General features: G+C 52.5%; 1 protein-coding gene and 1 non-coding gene across 2 annotated transcripts; both read left to right on the top strand.

The window, feature by feature from the left end:
• The first annotated feature begins 3266 nt into the window (after nt 1-3266).
• Trnal-cag (transfer RNA leucine (anticodon CAG)) lies at nt 3267-3340 on the top strand. The gene has a single exon. It is a non-coding gene; the product is annotated as a tRNA-Leu (tRNA).
• Nucleotides 3341-8277: 4937 nt separating this feature from the next.
• On the top strand, nt 8278-16849 carry LOC124977244 (cytochrome c oxidase subunit 4 isoform 2, mitochondrial). Its single transcript, XM_047540677.1, has 5 exons — nt 8278-8379; nt 9386-9467; nt 11084-11248; nt 13732-13863; nt 16591-16849. Exons 2-5 carry the CDS (start codon nt 9386-9388, stop codon nt 16725-16727), a joined length of 516 nt encoding a protein of 171 aa, XP_047396633.1. The 5' UTR covers nt 8278-8379; the 3' UTR covers nt 16728-16849.
• Nucleotides 16850-19103: the final 2254 nt, after the last annotated feature.

Below are 19103 nucleotides of genomic sequence, written 5' to 3'. Positions count from 1 at the left end.
CAAAGCCAGCCGTAGCAACTTAGTGAGACCTGTCTCTAAATATTAAAAAAGGACTGGGGATGTGGTTCAATTTCCAGTACAAAAAAAAAAAAAAAAAAAAAAAAAAAAAAAAAAAAACCAACAACAACAACAAACCCAAGTCAGCCCAAGCAAACCCAAATAGCACAGCAAAGCCTGGAAAGTAAAACTGATTATTTGCTAGGCATGGTGGTGCACACCTATAATCCCAGCGTCTCAGGAGGCTGAGGCAAGAGGATCCTGAGTTCAGAGCCAGCCTCAGCAATTTAGCAAGACCCTGTCTCTAAATGAAATATAAAACAGGCTGGGGATGTGACTCAGGAGTTAAGCACCCCTGGGTTCAAGCCCCAGTACAAACAAACAAACAACAACAAAAAAAAATTGGAGTGGGCTGAGTAGGTAGCTCAGGGGTAAAGCACTTACCTAGCATGTGCAAGACCCTGGGTAACATCCCTAGCACTGGAAGAAAAAGAAAAGAAGGAAAAGAAAGTTGGAGTGACTATATTAATAACAGAAGTAGACTTCGGAACAAGAAAACATTACCAGGGATAAAATTGCAGGTTAATTCAGCAAGAAAACATGGTAATCCTGAGTGTATATGCTCTTCTCAGTAAAACTCCTAACATACAAAGCGAAAATGGATAAATCTGAAAGGGGAAATAAAGTCACAATCGTACTTGTGGATGTCAACACTCCTCTTTCAGTAACTGATACAACAGAAAATTGGAACAAATGTGAAAGACCTGAACAACCCTGTCCACCAACTTGACCTAGCTGACGTTTATTGAGAATTCCACCAAAGTTGGGCATAGTAGTAGCACACCTGTAATCTCAGAGGCTGGGGAAGCTGAGGTAAGAGGATTGAATGTTGGAGACCAGCCTAGGCAATGAAAGGAGACCCTGTCTCAAAATAAAATAAAACAAAATAAATTTTAAAAAAAAATATGACTGGGATGTAGCTCAGTGGTAAAGCATCCCTGGGTTCAATCCCCAATTCTGCCAAAAAAGGGAAAAAGGAGAGAGAAAGAGAGAGAGAGAGGGAGAGAGAGAGAGAGGGAGAGAGAGAGAGAATATTGCCCAAACACAAAGCATATCCTTTTAACGTGCAAATAGAACATTCACCTAAATGGGCCTTTTAGGGGCCTTTTACACTTAACAAATGTTTAAAATTTTAAATGATATGTTCTCCAATCATAATGGAATTAAAATAGAAATCAGGAACTGAACAATATCTGGAAAACCCCCAAATATTTGGAAACTAAATAACTGACTTCTAAATAACCCATGGAAATCTCATTAGAAATTAGAAACTATTTTAACTGAATTAATGAAATAAAACCATAACCTATCAAAATTTGTGAGACCCAGCTAAAATAGGGCTGAGAGAATTTTATAGTATTAAATATTTATATGAGAAAAGAAGGGTCTCTAGCCAGGCACGGTGGTGCACATCTGTAATCCCAGCTACTTGGGAGGCAGAGTAGGAGGATCGTGAGTTGGAGGCCAGCCTCAGCAACTCAGTGAGACCCTGTCTCAAAGTAAAAGTTAAAAGGGCTGGGGATGTAGCTCAGTGTCAGAGCACCCCTGGGTTCAATCCCCAGTACCACACATACAGTAAAAGTAGGGTCTGTAATCAAGAAAACAAACTTCCACTTGTACAAACTAGAAAAAGAAGAGCAAGTTAAACCCAAAGCAAGTAGAGAGAAAGCAGAAATCAGTGATCTTCGACACTGGAGAACAATAACGAGAAAATAAATGAAACCTAAATCTGGTTGTTTGAAAAGATCAATATGACTGCTTTCCTTATCAGAAGGGGAAATTTGAGGTTTTTTTTGTTTTTAATTGTGTCCCACATGCTAGGCAAGCACTCTACCACCAAGCTGTACCCTCTCCTCGTATAAGGGGAAATTTAGAGAGAGTCAGGCATGAAGGGAAAACAAGGTAAAGAAGGAGAAGACAGCAGTGTCTAAGCCCAGGAGAGAGGCCTGGGACAGATCCTCCCTTCTCAGCCCTCAGAAGGAACCAACCCTTTAACAACTTGCTTTTGGACTTCTACTCTCCAGTATCATGAGACAATAAATTTCTGCTGTATGAACCATCAGTCTGTCACTTGTTATAGCAGCTGGAGGAAGCCAATACAACTAGCACATGAATTAAGCAAGGTCAAGGGTTCAAGGATGATCTTAAAAAATCAGTTATTAGGCTGGGCTTGTGGCTCCGTGGTGTAGCGCTTGCCTAGCACATGTGAGGCACTGGGTTCCATCCTTAGCACTGTTAAAAATAAATAAATAAGCCAAACGAAGGAATTGTGTCCATCTGCAAATAAAAATTTTAAAAATTAATTATTTTATATGTAATAGCAATGAACGAACACTGGAAAACTGAATTTTGTTTCTTGGAGCTACATCCCCATCCTTTTTATTTTTAATCTTGAGACAGGGTCTCACTAAGTTGCCTAGGCTGGCCTCAAACTTAACAATCCTCCTGCCTCCTCCTCCTGAGTTGCTGAGATAACAGGCATGTGTCACTGTACCTGGATTGAAATCTTTTGAAATTATGATTTACAAGTGCACCGGTAAATGTTAAATAGTGCGGTATCAGTCTAACAGGCAGATGCTACTTTATCGCAGTGTGGAAGTAGAGACCAAATGAACAGGCTTTGTGGGCAGAAGATGGAAGCTAAGCAAACTTGTGGGGTTCTTTTTTTTTTTTAATTTTTAAAAATTTGATCTAGGGGCTAGGGAGATAGCTCAGTTGGTGGAGTGCTTGCCTCGCAAGTACAAGGCCCTGGGTTCGATCCCCAGCACCGAAAAAAAAAAATTGATCTAATTAGTTCTACATGACAGTAGAATGCACTTTGATACATCATATGTAGCTGGAATAGAATTCCTCATTCTTCTGGTTGTACATGATGTAGAATCTAAGTGGCCATATAGTTATAAATGCACATAGGGTGATAATGTCTGATTCATTCTACTATCCTTCCTACCCCCATACACTAGTGGGGTTCTTCGTGTTTAATTTTGGATAATGAAGAGTGCTGGGAAGAAAATAAATCGAAACAGATTAGGGAGAGCACTCTCCATTTGGGTCAGGGAAAGTTTCTGAGATGACATTTGACTAGCCAGGCCCAGTGGTGCACACTGTAATCCCAGCTACTCGAGAGACTGAGGTCGGAGGATCACAAGTTCAAGAACAGCCTCAGTAATTTATCAAGACCTTGTCTCAAAATTTAAAAAAATTGGGCTGGAGATATAGCTCAGTTGGTAGAGTGCTTGCCTCAGAAGCACAAGGCCCTGGGTTCAAATCCCCAGCACCGCCAAAAGAAAAAAAAAAAAAAAAAATTAAAAGGGCTGGGGATGCGGCTCAGTGGTAAGTGCCCCTGGGTTCCATCCCCAGTAACACACACGCACACACACACACAAAGATGATATTTGAATGAAATTTGAAGGACGGTAGTGGGGTTTGGGGTGTCAATATATAACATGCTTTTCTTTGCCAAAGGGGAAAGAAGGGAAGGGAGGAGGATGGGAATAGGAAAGACAGAATTAATCAAATATCACTTTCTTAGTTTGTATATGAATACACGGCCAGTGTAACTCCATATCATGTACAACCACAAGAATGGGATCCTAGTTAGAATAAGTTATACTCCATGAATGTATAATATGTCAAAATGCTCTATTGTCATATATAGCTAAAAAGAAGAATAAAAAAATATACAATATATTCTTCCTTACCCAAGTAATGACAACTGAGCACCCAATGAGGAGTCAAGTAGCAGCCTTTACTGTTCCAGTTATATATCTGCAGGACAAGCCTCCTGTAAACTGTGTGTAAAACAACTATCGATGCCCGTGGGTTCTGCCGTCAGGGATTCAGAAAGGGCACACCAGGGATGACTTGTCTCTGCTCCATTATGTCTGGGGCCTCAGGTGGAAAGACCGGATGGCTAGGAAGGACTTGATGGCCTGGCTCTGGAATCATCTAAAGATGTATGTCTTAGTCCACTTTGTGCTGCTATAATAAAATACTACTACAGACTGGATAATTTATCAGAAATGGCAATTTATTGGCCATAGTCTGGAGGCTGGAAAGTCCAAGATGGGAAAGTCTAGCATCCGCTGAGGGCCTTTTGCTGCATCATCCTATGACAGAAGACAGACAGGCAAAGGGGCAAGAAGAAGCAAGAGGGGTGGAGCCTTTCCTTTTGTAAGAAACCCCCTGCCATGAAGACAGCATTAATCCATTGACTAGTCACCTCTCATGGGCCCTCCTTCCCCGCGCCATGCTTTGCAGATTGTTTCTAACACGTGCTTTTGGGGAGGCACATTCAAATCGTAGCAATGTATGCATCTGTGAGTTGATGCTGCTGTAGTCTGGTCCCTCAGCAGGGTTCCAGTCAAGACACTACACATGACCTCCCATGTCTCTCCAAGTGGGCTACTGTGGCTTCCTCACACCAAAGGCTGGATTCCAAGAGTGTCCCAAGAGAGCACCTGGCATTTTTATGACCTAGCTTGAGAAGTCACAGTTTTATTGCCACCATATTTTACTGTCACAAAGACCAGGTTCAAGGAAGGGGAATAGTAACTTGGGAGGCTGAGGCAGGAGGATCTCAAATTCAAAGCCAGCCTCAGCAAAAGTGAGGTGCAAAGCAATTCAGTGAGACCCTGTCTGTAAATAAAATACAAAATAGGGCTGAGGAGGTGGCTCAGTGGTAGAGCACCCTTGGGGGGAAAAAAAGGATTTGAGAATGCCATAGGGCATTCTCTTCACATCTGGGAGCCATACCCTTATACCCATGCCCACGAGCCAGTAGTGTCCTAAAGCAGACAGATGCTGCAGTGTGGAGGCACACACATGTAATCCCAGTTACTCAGAACTGAGGAGGCTGAGCCAGGAGGATGGCAAGCTTAAGGCCAGTCTGGGCAACTTAGCGAGACCCGACCTCAGAATAAAAAATAAAAAGGGCTGGCGATGATAGAGCAACCCTGGGTTGGATCCCTAGTACCACCACATACACACACACAGAGAAGGAAAACAGGACAAGTGGTGAGGCCTGAGGGCTTGGCCAGGGTCCCTCACAGCCTGCCTTGCATCCCTCAGTTTGGTAGTGCAGAAGGCCCTGGAAGATCTGAAGCAGAAGCTGCAGATTATTGTAGGCTCGTGGGCAGCTCCGGAGCAGGACTGGAAGAGATCAGTGCCCGGGCTCATTCCACCTCCTGCACGCCCAGAATCCCATCAGTTTTGCATTCACTCGGCCTCACTCCTCCTGAGTGTGTCCGCTCTGGGAAGGGCCAGCAGGAGGAAGATGATACGGAGATCAGACTGGTCAGAGGGGCCAGTCCATTCCATCCCTAGGCCATTTGTCCTGCTCACTTCCAGTGTGTCCACCGCCCTGGATCACACCTATAGTGATTTGTCGCGGGCCCCAAATTCCGCCGTTAGTGGTCATCCCCGTGGCAGTCCTGGTTCGGCGTCCCGGCTCTGACTCTGCCTGGTTGTTCAGTTTTATTGCATTTTTTTTTAAAATTCAAGAGTTGAGGTCTCTCCACGTTGCCCAGGCTGGCCTCGAACCCTTGGATCAGGTGATCCTCCTGCCTCAGCCTCCCCGGTATCTGAGGTTACACGTGCCATAGAGCCCGGTTTCGTCTATAAGTCTTCACGCGAAGTTCTCCCTCCCAGCACCATCGCCCGGTACCCTGCAGTTACATTCGCCCGCCAGGGAGCCCCAGCCCGGCTGCTCCATCTGGCGCAGGCGGGAAAGCGGGCAGGCCCCGCCCCACCAGCTGGCCCCACCTCCCTACCACTGACCCTGCCTCCTCAGCAACTCTGTTGGTTGGCCCCTGGCCCCGCCTCCCAGAGCGCGCTCCGCGCTCTTCCAGCTGGTCCCGCTCTTCCAGCTGGTCCCACCCTTCCACCGACCCCGGGAGTCTGCTCCTGAGCTAGACCACCTTAGACCCGCCGCCAGGACACCCGGCCCTGGGGGTCCGGTCCGCGACGCTTGTCCGGGCGACACCTCTTCCTGTTTTGCCTCAGGTCCTGCGTGACACCTAGGTCTTCCTCAGTATCCCCTCTGATGGGCAGGCTGGAGTTGGTCCCTTCGTGAAGCCGAGCGCCTGGGTGGCGGTCGTGCTGCCAGGCCTTTGTGTCTGGGTAGAATCTCGTGCTCCCTGGAGCTGACCGAGTGAGGGCGGGATGCCCCTTTCTATAGGGGCTTCCCCGGGGGGTCCGAACCGCAGAGCCGACAGGAAGAGGGCATACCCCTATCACTTCCCAGGTGGCTGTTCCCACGGTGTCCGCCCGTGGCCCCGCGGTACTCAAAAGTAGCGTCCATGGCGATGAGTGACCTGGAACGAGCCGTCTGGAGCCCTCTCGGCTCCTGTGCTCGCTCCCTGGCCGCGCCCGTCTACTCCCAGGCCCAGGATCTCCAGACGATGTGCCACCATGGCCCGCGCGGTAGCGCTGCCCCGCGTCTACCCTGAGCCGCCCGGGGCCAGCTTCCCGCACAGCTGTTCCTTATCACAGCATCACTCCACGTCCGGAGCCTGGAGTTCCCACAGAGGCGGGGGTGGGAAACGGAGGTCGAGCTCCCCAAACGCCTCCCTTTGGGAGGCCCTGTGAGAAATGCGAAACCGAGGTCCAGAAAGGGCGACCTAGCGAGGCAGCAGGAGAGCCCACGCATAGGCCACTCACTCGAGGAGAGCCACCTCCCCTCCGCCCCGGACACTAACAAGATCCAAGGCGTGCTCTCCTCCAGGCTCCGTGAAGCAGGGTCTTCCCCTGTCCTCTGCCTCTAAGGCGCTACTAGACAGGACACGAGATAAGGCTGGCTGGGCTCCAGGGGTAAGGCTCCCTTTGGGGTCGCTCAAACCTGGAATTAGAGGAGCCGCTCCCAGGAGTGAACACCAGAGGGTACTGGACTCCGAAGGGCCACTCTTGGACCCTGAGCGGCTACTGGAATTCCGTGACCCCTGAGCCTTCTCAGGGCTGTGGTGTCCGTCTCTGCCCTTGTCCAGGAGGTGATGTGCAATCTGCCCACTCCAGGTTCTTTCTACCGTCTTACCCTGAGTCTTTCCTTCTAGGCTCATCCCTGAGCTAGCCAAACACTTGATGAATGGCTGGGACTGAGCACGCTTCATGGGCCCAGAGCCAGGATACCCAAAAGCTCTGGCCCTGAGCCCACAATGGCGACCACAGCCTTCACCATCAGTCCACCATGGGTGGGCAATCTGAGGCCATGCTTACTGCCCTCATGCTCTGCTCCTTTTAACCACATCACTCCCTTTCTTCCTTTGGTTACCTCTCATATTATTTTTGTTGGGGGCGTGCGTGGGGGGGGTAACCAGGAAATGAATTCAGGGGCACTGACCACTGAGCCACATCCCCAGCCCTATTTCCTATTTTATTTAGAGACAGGGTCTCACTGAGTTACTTAGGGCCTTGCTGAGTTGCTGAGGCTGGCTTTGAACTCATGATCCTCCTGCTGCAGCCTCTGGAGTGGCTGGGATTACAGGTGTGCTCTACCACTAAGCTACAACCCCAGCCCTTTATATTTTTTATCTTGAGACAGGGTCAGAATTGCCAAGGTTAGCCTCAAACTTGGGATCCTCTTACCTCAGCCTCCTGAGTCTCTGGGATTTTATGCGATTTTATGCCACCACCACCAGCCACCTGAGACTTTTTGTATTCTGGATTCAGTCTTCACCACAGTTATGTGAGGTTAAAAAAAATGAGGAGGTTGCTATCATTATATCATTATAATGTCTCCTTTCACAGAAAACAAAGAAACAAACAAAACAGGAGCCCAGAGAGGTCAGGCCATTTGTTGAGAGTCACACAGCTAACATTTGAAACCCTGAGACAGGCTTTTCAACAACCTCTCCCTGGAATGGGGTCAGGGAGACACAAGACACTACAAGACAGCTCCCAGATGTAGTAGGAGGCATTGAACTGGGCTGAAGGGCTGGCAAGGCTCCCGTGAGGAGAGGGTTCCAGGAGGAACAGCAAAAGCAGAAGTGTGGAGACAGGCGCATCCTGCTCTTGGGATGGCCCATCACAAAGGGCGAGGGGCGCTGTCAGCTGAGGGTCTCCAGGGGTAGCAGCTGGGCGGGTGGGGGAATGGACACGGAGTCGCCCGACGGTCGCTCTCCCCGCAGGCTTGGGCCCGCGCGCCCCCAGGGACTCGGGCCGGGCGCCCTGGACGGGCGAGACAGGACGTTCCCACGCGGGGGCGGCGCAGGAAAGTTGCTGGGCGGGCCGGGGGGCGGGCGCCGGCGCTCTGGTCCCTTCTCAGCCTGTTCCCCGTTACTCGCTGGAAGAACCGGGTCGCGCTCCGCCGCCGCTGCCAGCCGCGAGGTGAGAGGGTGGGAGATCCTAGCTGCCCCGAGCCCGTCCCCTCGGCCTGGCCCTGTGGTCCCTGCCGCAGAGGACGGTCGGGGGCTCCTGACGGGTACCCTCTGTCCGCCACGGGCGCGCTCCCTTTCCCCAGATAGAGGTCCCGCTCCACCTCCCGATGCGCGGAGCTCTCCCACCCCTTGATCCCTGACCCCATGGATCCCTGACTGGGTAGATGGCCAAGCCAGTCCTTCCTTCCCAGCTGTGGGGGCGCCCCTCCCACTTATCACACACGGTGTGTCCCCTATCGCTCCCTAGTTCTGGGGCGCCCCCTCTCTCTTCAGAGGTGGGATGCTCGCTTCCTCTCCCCAGATGTGGGGGAACCCCTTTCTCTTTCCAGAAGTGGAATGCTTTCTTCCTCCTCCCAGATGTGCTGCCCCCTCCTGCTGACCCAGTTCAGTCTGTCCTCTAAAGCCATTCCCCACCCCCATGGGATGCCAGACCCTGAGACGTCCCCCGGGGTGGGGGTGGGGCTCAGCCTGTCCCCTCCCCCATCGGATCCAGCCCAGCCGGCTCTGTGCGCACGTAGGCACTCAATTAGGGGGAAGGGTCCCCCTCCCCCGACCATCTGTGCAGAGACCTCCACAGATGGCCCTGTGGGGAAGAGCCTCCGGACCGCCTCTCCCTACCTGGACTCCCACCCAGTTTCCTCTGGGGGCAGACAATTGAGGTGGAGCCCCCAATCTGGCCAGGCTGGCACCAGAACCCAGACCTCCAGCCCCATAGTGTTCAGACCATACGTGGTGAGTTAAGACTCCTCTCAGTGCCTTGAGGACCCAAGAGAGGACCCAAAGGTCCAGGACCCTCCAGCTACCCCACGGGATAGTGGACAAAATTAGAAGGGTCAGTGGCATAAGGGCGACGTGGAACCTTCAGGCCTTCACTGCCACCACACGGGGAACAGGGTTTCCTGGGCCCTGCGAGGTGGGGCCAGCAGGGGTAGAACTCCTCCTTACCACCCCCCCAGATGCTCTCCAGAGCTGCCTGGAGCTCCGTGCTGAGAAGAGGTGGCCTTGCAGCTCGAGGGACACACAGCCCAGGAGGCACTGGTAAGGCTCCACCCCCTCTGTCCCAACCTAACTCTGGAGTTAGGGGCAGGGGTCCTTTATGCAAGCTGCTGCTCCCTCCCATGCAGCCCTGGCCCTGGCCCCTGTCCACTTCCCTTGATCTTCGCCTTGGTCTGTAAGGAGTTCCCCATAAAATGGAGCTTATGGGGTATGTAGATGCAGACCCCTAGTTCTGAGCCCCCTTAGGGCCCAACTGGCAAACCTCAGGCCCCTAAGAGCCTTTGGAGATAAAGCATGCTACAGCACCATGAACCCCGAATCCTCCTTTCCAAGACCTTGATATCAGTCCTAGTCAGAAGAAAGAGTCTTAAAGCAAGAGAGGCTTCAGCCAGCTATCAGAAGAAACTTTCTGACCCTCAGGAGGATAGCAAACATTTATTGAGCCCTTAGTAGTTTCCCAAGCTGAGATGAAAATTAAAAAATATATATTTTTTTAGTTGTAGATGGATACTATACCTTTATTTTATTTATTTTTATGTGGTGCTGAGGTTTGAACCCAGTGCCTCACATGTACCAGGCAAGTGCTGTACCACTGAGCTACCACCCCAGCCCCGAGGTGTGCATTTTACATAGGTTAATACATTTAGACTTCACAACCACTGTGTGAGGTGGACGCTGTGCTGTCTCCATTTCTCGGATGAACAGACTGAGCCCCAGAACATCAGAAGAGCCAGGACTCCTTGCCCAAGGCAGCTCCAATGCTGTCCCCTTAGGGTGACATGGGTCACTCCTGTGTCAGTGAACAGAGGAACCTTTATCAAGACCATCCCTAGTGCCCAGCCTTATTCTGCACCCCAAAAAGGAGTCGTGGGCGCTTAGCCATCGGGGAAGCTCATAGGAAAGGAGGCCCGTGGTAAAACCCACCTCTGTGAATCAGTATGGTGTGCTGGGCTCCTGCAGAGAGCCAGGCACCATCTGGACTCTCAGTATCCCACTTAACAGATGAGGGTTGAGCACAGCCAAGTCAAGGAATTCCTTGGTGCTGGGATGGGTCAAACGGCTTCAAACCGGCTAACTCCAAAGCCATGCCCTTGACCCCTTGTTGAGGCATGCATCCTACACTCTGCGGCTTCATATCTAGTGGGTTCCTGCCTCTGAGCCTTTGCCCAGCCATGGCCTCTGCCTGACATCACCTTGGCTTAAATCTTTCCAGAGAATGCAGGAGTCGAGGCCAAAGGGGCTGATCTGCAGCCCAGCCCTTGCTTTGCGCATTTCAGCAAGTCCAGTAGCTGCTCAGTGTGTTCATCTGCAAAACGGAGCTAACCCCAGCCCGGTGTGGAGGCACATGCCTATAATCCCAGCATCTTGGGAGGCAGAGGCAGGAGGATTGCAAGTTCGAGGCCAGCCTGGGTAATTTTAGTGAGATCCTGTCTCAAAAAAGAGAAATGACTGAGGATGTAGCTCCGTGGTAGAGTACCCCTGGTTCAGTCCCCAGTCCTGCCAAAAAGAGGGAGCGAGAACCACACCCCTGGCTCGGATGTGCAGAGCCCTGAATCAACCCACCCAAGCCTTATCGTGGCTCTCGCTCAGTAAGCGAGATGGTTGGAGATAGGTGTTCTGGGGACAGACTGGACACATCTCTCTCCTTGTGCCCGCAGCCCGGGGCCAGGGCAAGATGACCCCCTACACCGACTACTTCGCCCAGCGCTCCTACCCTATGCCGGAGGAGCCCTTCTGCACCGAGCTCAGCGCCGAGCAGCGGGCCCTGAAGGAGAAGGAGAAGGGCAGCTGGACCCAGCTGAGCCATGCCGAGAAGGTGGCCTGTACGTGGGGTCGGGCTGGCTGGCTGGGGACGTGGGGGAGAGGCCCCTGCAAGACCGCCGAAGGCTCCAGGGCCGAAGCTCCTCCGTCCCTTCTCCTGCTCACCCAGCCTTCGTGCGCAGCCTGATGGTGGGTGGCACTGGGGACAGGAGAGAGGCGGGATCCTGGCGGGCCTCCAGAGGACTTGCAAGGGACGGGAGGGCGCTTCCAGGTAGTGGGGGCCGCGTGGGAAGGGCGGCATTGACTGGGGAGGGGGAGGGGAACAGCGAGGGGAGGGCGTAGGCGGGGAGCTGGGACCTGATCCCGAGGCAGCAGGGTGGCCCCCCAGGTCCTGCCCACAGAGTGCCCCTGGGCTGACCCTTTGATATTCAGAGCTGCTCACCAATGGAGGAACCCAGCCTGACCTCCAGCGTTTCAAGGTTCAAGGACTTGCTTCTTCATTCATTCATTCTTCAGCTCTTTTTTTTTTTTTTTTAAGTACCTGGGATTGAACCTGAGCCACATCCCCAGCCTGTTCTGTATTTTTATTTAGAGACAGGGTCTCACTGAGTTGCTTAGCACCTTGCTTTTACGGAGGCTGGCTTTGAACGGTGAGATCCTCCTGCCTCAGCCTCCCGAATCGCTGGGGTTACAGGCAGGTGCCACCACACCCCGGCATGTCATTGAGCACCTACTACCAGGCCAGGCACTGGGCATATGGCTGGAAGCAAACCAGCTCCATGCTTGCCCTGAAATCTCACATTCCAGGCCTCTCCCTTCCTCTCAGATCTCGCTCCTTCTTTCTCTCTCCCCGCCACCCCTCTTTCCATTTCAGAAACCACCGTTCCTCCCTCATGTTACAGCTCAGAGCTCCCGACAGTGAGCACCCAGGCTTACCGCAGCCAGCCAGGAAGCAGTCCTCTCCTCAGCTCACAGCCCAGCAGACCCAGGCTCAGGGTGGCCAAGCACAGCTAGAAAGAAAAGGAGAGGGCAGAAGGAAGCGAGGAAGGAAGAGGGGTCAGTCTCCTTTCTGGAGCCCTGCTGAGGTCAGGTCTCGGTATGTCTTTTCCGAGAGACTCTTCCGGTGTCCATGCGTGCAGAAGTAGTTCCTGGGGCTGGGATGTAGCTCAAGGGTCCAGCGCTTGCCTAGTGTGTGCAGGCCCTGAGTTCCAACCCCAGCCCTGCAAAAAAAAAGAAAGAAAAGGGGCGTCCCTGGTGCTCCCTCCCCTCCCGCTGTCCTGCACACTTTCCTCTTCCAGCTGATCTCAGGTGTCACAGGGATGCTCAGTCCCAGCCTGCCCACCTCCTGACAACCAGGCTAGACCCCATATAGAGATACTTACTGGTGGCTATATTTTGACAACTAGTAGAAGACATGTTAAACAAAAAAATAAAAATAAAAGTTAAATAAAAGTTCTATGTTTTAAATACATTTAAAAAAAAATCTCCTGTACACCAGCCACTGTTCCATTCGCTGGGATCGAAGAGTGAACAGTGGGTTCTTGTTCCCCTGAGGCTTAGAGTCAAGTAGGAAAGATAAGCAGTAAATAAGAAAGCAGATGAACAAAAACCTTTAGCGTGAGGGAAGCGAGGATCCTGATAAAAAGTTGAGTCAAATAAAAGCACAACTTTGTCACTTCCTTGTCTAAAGTCCACCCTCCCCAACTCTTAAAGAAATCTAAACTCCTGTCCATGGCTGGCAAGGCCCTGGGTGATCTGACTCCAGCTGACACTGTACTGCAACACCTTCCCTTCTTTGGTTCATCCACAATGGCCTTCACTCACCCTTTCCTGCCTCAGGGCCTTTGCACTAGCTGCCAGTGCTCACTTGATTGTTCTCCCTTTGATTTCTTCAAGCCTCAGCTCCAGTGTCATCTCCTCTGAGAGACCTTCTCTGACCACTCTAACCAAAGTAGTCCCTGCCCACAGTCTGTCTGAAGATTTGCCATTTGTCTCCCACTCCAAGCTCCACAAAGGCAGGAATTTTCAGCCAGCTTATTCAAGGCTGTAGCGCCACTTCTTGGCCATACTTTGTATGTAGTGCAATCTCAGTAAGAATTTGCTGAAGGACCTACTGGGGGTATATAGCGCACCGGTAGGGTACATGCATGAGGCCCTGGGTACCAGCCCCAGCATGGCAAAAATAAAACTTAAAAAAAAAAAAAAGAAAGAAAGAAAAAGAAGAAGAATTTGCTGACTGAGCTGGGTGCAGTGGCACATGCTTGTAATCCCAGGAGCTCGGGAGGCTGAGGCAGGAGGATTGCAAGTTCAAAGCCAGCCTCAGCAATTTAGTGAGGCCCTGTCTCAAAATAAAAAATAAAAATAAAAGGCCCGGGATGTGGCTCCGAGGTAGAGTGCCCCTGGATCCAGTCTCCAGTGTTGGGAGAGGCGAGGGGGGTTTTCCAGATGGACAGCGTTTGCTGGAGGAAGAGGGGGGCCAGCTCTTGGCCCGGGGTCTTTGGAATAGGAGTGGCGGAGGCCCTTTCCCACGCCCACCTGCTTCCAGTGTACCGGCTGCAGTACCACGAGACCTTCGCAGAGATGAATCGGCGCTCCAGCGAGTGGAAGACCGTGGTGGGCTGCGTCTTCTTCTTCATCGGGTTCACTGCCCTGCTCCTGTGGTGGCAGCGTGTCTATGGTGAGTGGCTGCGGGCCCGGGCTGTGGCCTTGTGGCCGTGGCCACTGGGCAGACTCTTAAGGAAGCCATACTGTGACTCACCTGAAGACTTCTCCAGAGTCTCCCAAGAGGCGGAGGGTGAAGGACAGAACGTAGCTGCCAGGGTTGGAATGTAGGGGCTGTGAGCGCAAAAGGAAGGGAGGCAGACCTGGAGGGACTCGGAGGAGCCTTGGTCCCTTCGCAGACTTGGGCACTGTCGGGCCATTTTCCAGATGGATAAATGGCCCTCAGTTACAGAGGGGACTCTGGCTTTGCAGGGTGGAGGAGGATGTGGTCATTGGAAGCTGTGCACCTGCAGTTTTGACCCTCAGAGGCTGGTTGTACAGGTGAAAACCAGACCCAGCGATGAGGGCTCTGAGGGCTCGGATCTTGCCCATGGTCATTCAGGACTAATTTGACTTGGGGAAGGTCAAGGTTTATGGCCTGGCACTCCCTATCCGCCCCTTTCCTTCAGGGCCCATTGTTATCAGGAAAGAATGCGCTGGGAAAGGTTCACTGTTTGGCCAATTTCCCCTCCCACCTCCCGAGCCATAGAGTCCCTCCTTTTTTCTTGGGGAGCTGTCTTATGGGAATATTGTTTTCCATAACCCATTAGCGACTCTACCTCAAAAGGCCTCAGTTTCCTCATCAGTAAAACAGGATAATAATGCCCACGTCTCAGTGTTCTCGTGAGGATTTAATGAGAGGGAGGCTGGTCATGAAGGTGTTGTTACTGATAACTGTGTATTAACCATGTAGATTCCAGTATGTTGTTTCAGATGCTGTAACAAAGAATCCCCAACATAAGAACTTAAGCAATGTAGAAGTTTATTCCTTTATCACAAAATGAGGCTAAAGAAATAATCCAGAGGCTCGTGTGGGGGTGCACGCCTGTAATCCCAGAGACTTGGGAGACTGAGGGCAGGAGGATTGAAAGTTGGAGGTCAGCCTCAGCAAGAGGCTGAGCAAGACCCTCAACAACTTAGCAAGACCCTGTCTCAAAATAAAAAAATAAAAAGGACTGGGGATGTAGCTTAGTCCCACTTACTGATAAATACCACTAGACTCAATCCCTAGTGCCACATGGGAAAAAAAAGAAAGAGGAAAAGAAAAAAAGAAACAATCCAGATATTGGGACTCCACAAAGCAGGCTCCTTCTGACTTGTTTCTCTTCCATCCTTCACTAGGAGCGTCCATCTTTTTTTTTTTTTGGTAGTTGTAGATGGACACAATGTCTTTATTTTATTTATTTGTATGTGGTGCTGAGGATTGAACCCAGTGCTGCTCATATGCTAGGCAAGTGCTCTGCCACTGAGCTACAGACCCAGACCTGGAGCTGGAGCTGCCATCTTGACACACAAGATGGCAGCTCCAGCTCCTGCCACTTCTGCTTGCATCCCATTGGCTAGAGGTGCTCACGTGATCAGGCCTAAGAACAAGGGAAGCTGGGAAATGTAGTCTTTCGCTGGGTCTCACATGTCCAGCTGAGGTTTTATTACCTTAGAAGAATGGATCTCACAGTGTCCCTGGACAGAGAGCACCACCTGCAACCTTGTTAGAAATGCAGATTCTCAGCCCCACTCCAGATCTCCTGAGTCAGACACTCTGGGGGTGGAACCAGTCTTCCTCCCTCCCTTCCTTCTTTCTTTCTCTTTGGTGCTGGGAAGCTAACCCCAGGCCTTGCACGTGCTGGGCAAGAGCTCTAACTCTCAGCTACAGCCCTGCCTGCAGTTTTCGTTTGCACAACCCTCTGGCTGGTCCTGATGCTCACTCAGGCCTGAAAGCCATTACTCTGGATGAGAGGATACTGAGGAAGCGCTAGCAATCTGTCCAGTGGGCCCGTCTCGCTTCCTGTGCGAGAGTGGGATGGGAATTCCTGGCCTGCACGAGGGTGAAATGAGAGAGCCTTTGGGAAACAGTCTGGTGGGGCTAGCGTGGCACATAGGTGCCCGTGAACATGACTCCCTTCCTTCCCCTCCCTGGGAGAGAAGGCATCAGGTGATGGAGGCCAGGCAGCCTGGGTGGGTCGCAGGCGCAGCTGGGTCAGGCAGGAAGGGCTGCCTTCTTGGGATCTGTGGCCCCAGGCCTCCAGCTGCCCAGATGACGGTTGCAGTCTTTGGGTTCTGCACTGCCCTCTCAGTTCCTGTAGTGAACAGCTCATCCCAATGTACCCCTCCCTGCTTAGGAAACACAAGGAATTCTCACACCTCGACTCCTCCCAGCGAGGGGGAGCACATCTGTGATTATGATGACGATAGGTGACACGTGGCAGATGCTTCCTCTCTGTGTTAGTTTCATAAATGCTAACTGACTGCATCCCCACAACCCTCGAGGATAGGACCTATTTTTGAACAGGTAAGGACTCTGAGGCTCAGAGAAGTGAAGTGACTTGTTCAAGGCCACACAGCAAGGGAGTGGTACAGCTGGGATTAGGATGGCCAGGGAGTCTTCAAATCAGTGCTCTCCCACCATTGGCTACAGAGTGGGTGAGGACACTGAGGCTCAGGGTGGGAAGGCCTGGGCCCAGCTCCTGCAGGGGGTCAAGGCAAGGCTGGGATTAGAACCTAGAAGCCCCTGGAGTGCTGCCTCAGGAGAATCTGCAGGGCCAGATAGGAGGAGGGAGACCCTGCGGCTGGAGACTGGCTTGGAGGGGGGCCGGGCCTGGGAGTCCTCAGCCATTGCTGTCCTCGCCCTGTGCCCTCCCTGCAGTGTTCCCTGAGAAGCCTGTCACCCTGACGGACGAGTGGAAGGCCCGGCAGCTCCAGCGCATCCTGGACATGAAGGGCAACCCGGTGCAAGGCCTGGCCTCTCGATGGGACTACGAGAAGAAGGAGTGGCGGAAGTGATGCCCTCTGCTGGCTGCCTTCCAGGCCTTCGCCTGCAGCGCCCCGCCCTGGAGCCCCAGCGCCCTCCCCTCCCCTAACTCCAATAAAGCTGGCCTCTTCTCTCCACCTTGAGCCTCCGCTTCGTAGGAGATGAGGGGTGGGAACGAGCCACCCTCAGGGCCCAGACCTGGCGGTCAGGGAGGGCTTCCTGGAGGAGTCTGGGCTGTGGCTGGACTGGGAAAGGCAGGAAGAAGGGACGTCATTCTAGGGGGAGGGAGTGGCAAAGGCAAGGGTGTGCCTTTGTTCAGTCAGTAAACATTTATTGAGCACCTATTGTATACTGGGTACTTTTTTTTTTTTTAAATACCAGGAATTTAACCCAGGGCTGCTTAACCACTGAGCCATGTCCCAAGTCCTTTTAACTTTTTATTCTGAGACAGGGTCTCACTAAGTTGCTGAGGGCCTCACTAGGTTGCTGAGGCTGGCCTCGAACTTGCAATCCTCCAGCCTTAACCTCCCAAGCTGCTGGGATTACAGGCGTGTGCCACCACAGCTGTGGCCTGTGTACCGGGTACTATCCAGACCCTGAGGCTGCAGCAGTGAACAGGACAAAGTCCTCCGCCTCGTGGAGGAGACATTCCTCCACGGAAGGAGGAAAGCGGATTGTGACTGTAATGCGCAGTATGTCCCTGGCAGTGAGAGCGCTGGAGAAGCAGAGCATCCGGGATGCAGGGCCGTTAAGAGGGGCCGGGCGGCAGGCGAGGGCCTCCTGGAGAGATGGGGCCTCCACTCGGGCAACCGAAATAGCAGGACAGGCCTCGCATCAAAGTCGGAACAGGGCTGGGGAGGCAGCTCAGAGGCAGGGCGCTGGCCCAGCATGTGTGAGGAACGGGGCTCGATCCCTGGCACCAGAAAAGAGAGAGACGGAGGGAGGGACGGAGGGAGGGAGGGAAGATGAACCTGAGAGTGTCGTCCTCTAAGGTGGGATTCTGGCTTGTGTGTGGCGGACCTTCAGGGGCTGTGGTGACAGGGGAAGAATGACCTGGAGCACCCTGGGAGGGCAGGCCAGGCCATGGGGCCGCTGGTCTTGGGCCAAAGAGCAGAGCACACAGGGGCCCACGGGATTTCAACCCTGGTGTGATGGGCAGCTGAAAAATCAACCCTGCAAAGAGATTTGCTGGAGGCCATGCCTGTGAGGGACGAGGAGAGGGGCAATGGCAGTCGGGATGGGAAGAAGCTTCAGATGGAGGCTCTAGTCTGAAATCCGTGAGGAAGAGAGGACAGGAAGGAGTGGACAGGAGGAGCCTCAGACGGCAGTGGGTCGGGACCGTCTGAGTTCAGTCAGGAGACAGGCCCACATGGCCGTTCAAACAGAGGCTGCTTAATAGGAAGCATTCGCCAGCTGACGCAAGGAGGTAGCTCTCTACAGAGAACTTTAAAAGGTACCCAGGGGAGTCGCCAGGGAGGGATCCACTTGCCCTCCCCACACTGGGATCTAGACCTCATAGGCGACCATGTGGTTGCAGCCCGCAGGTTGGTGACAGGTTGGGTGGGTTGCTTGAGTCACAGCTGCTCCAGAGTCACCAGGCCAAGGGGGCTGAGGCCTGGGTGGGTGGGTGGATGGATCAGGGCACATTTGTAGAAGCAAGGCCTAAATTGTGTGTATCAGGAGGACACCAGGAAGATGGTCCCCAGGCCTGGGGGCTACGAGGGGGTTGATAGGACACGGGGCTCATGAGTGGGTAGACCAAGGCTAGATCTCTCTCTCTCTCTCTCTCTCTCTCTCTCTTTCTCTTTCTCTCTCTCTCACACACCCAGAGAAGCTGCCCTTCCTCCTGCAGCGCCCCCTACTGGCAGAGCTCAGCATCTCCCTGTGGAGGAGACTCACTGGCTCATGCCCAGTAGGCGGAGCAGATACTGAAGAGTGAATTTGGAGCTGAGAGGCAGCAAATTGACCCCGTATAAACTGCTGTGTCCCCAGTAAACCCCACAGGGCTCCATCCTTGACTGGGAGCAGCCCATGGGGGCCGCAGCCCTGGTGAGATGAAGTGTGGTCGTAGGATCACCCTTTTGAAGACAGATCTGAGTGGCACACCCCACCGACACCCTAGATGCCAATGGAAGGACTTGGCAGAGCAGTGGCAGCAATATTCATTTGGTAACAAGTATTTATTATGTACCCAGGATGTCCCAGGATCTGGGGATGGAGCGAATGAGACCTCATTTCAGTCTCATGAATTCCAGTCCTTGTGAATATGAAATTCTGAAATGGGAAAAGAGACATTAGTCAGATGGTCACCTTCGTAAATTGTAGCACAAATGTATGCTAAGTGGAGGTGCACGGTGCTTGGACTAACCAACCCAGGAACTGGCCGAGACTGGAGGAAGTTGAACTAT

This window comes from Sciurus carolinensis, chromosome 2 (genome assembly GCF_902686445.1).
Source record: "Sciurus carolinensis chromosome 2, mSciCar1.2, whole genome shotgun sequence".
NCBI classification, from domain to species: domain Eukaryota; kingdom Metazoa; phylum Chordata; class Mammalia; order Rodentia; family Sciuridae; genus Sciurus; species Sciurus carolinensis.
Note: the sequence above shows the minus strand (reverse complement) of the source record. Positions and strands in the feature narration are given on the sequence as shown.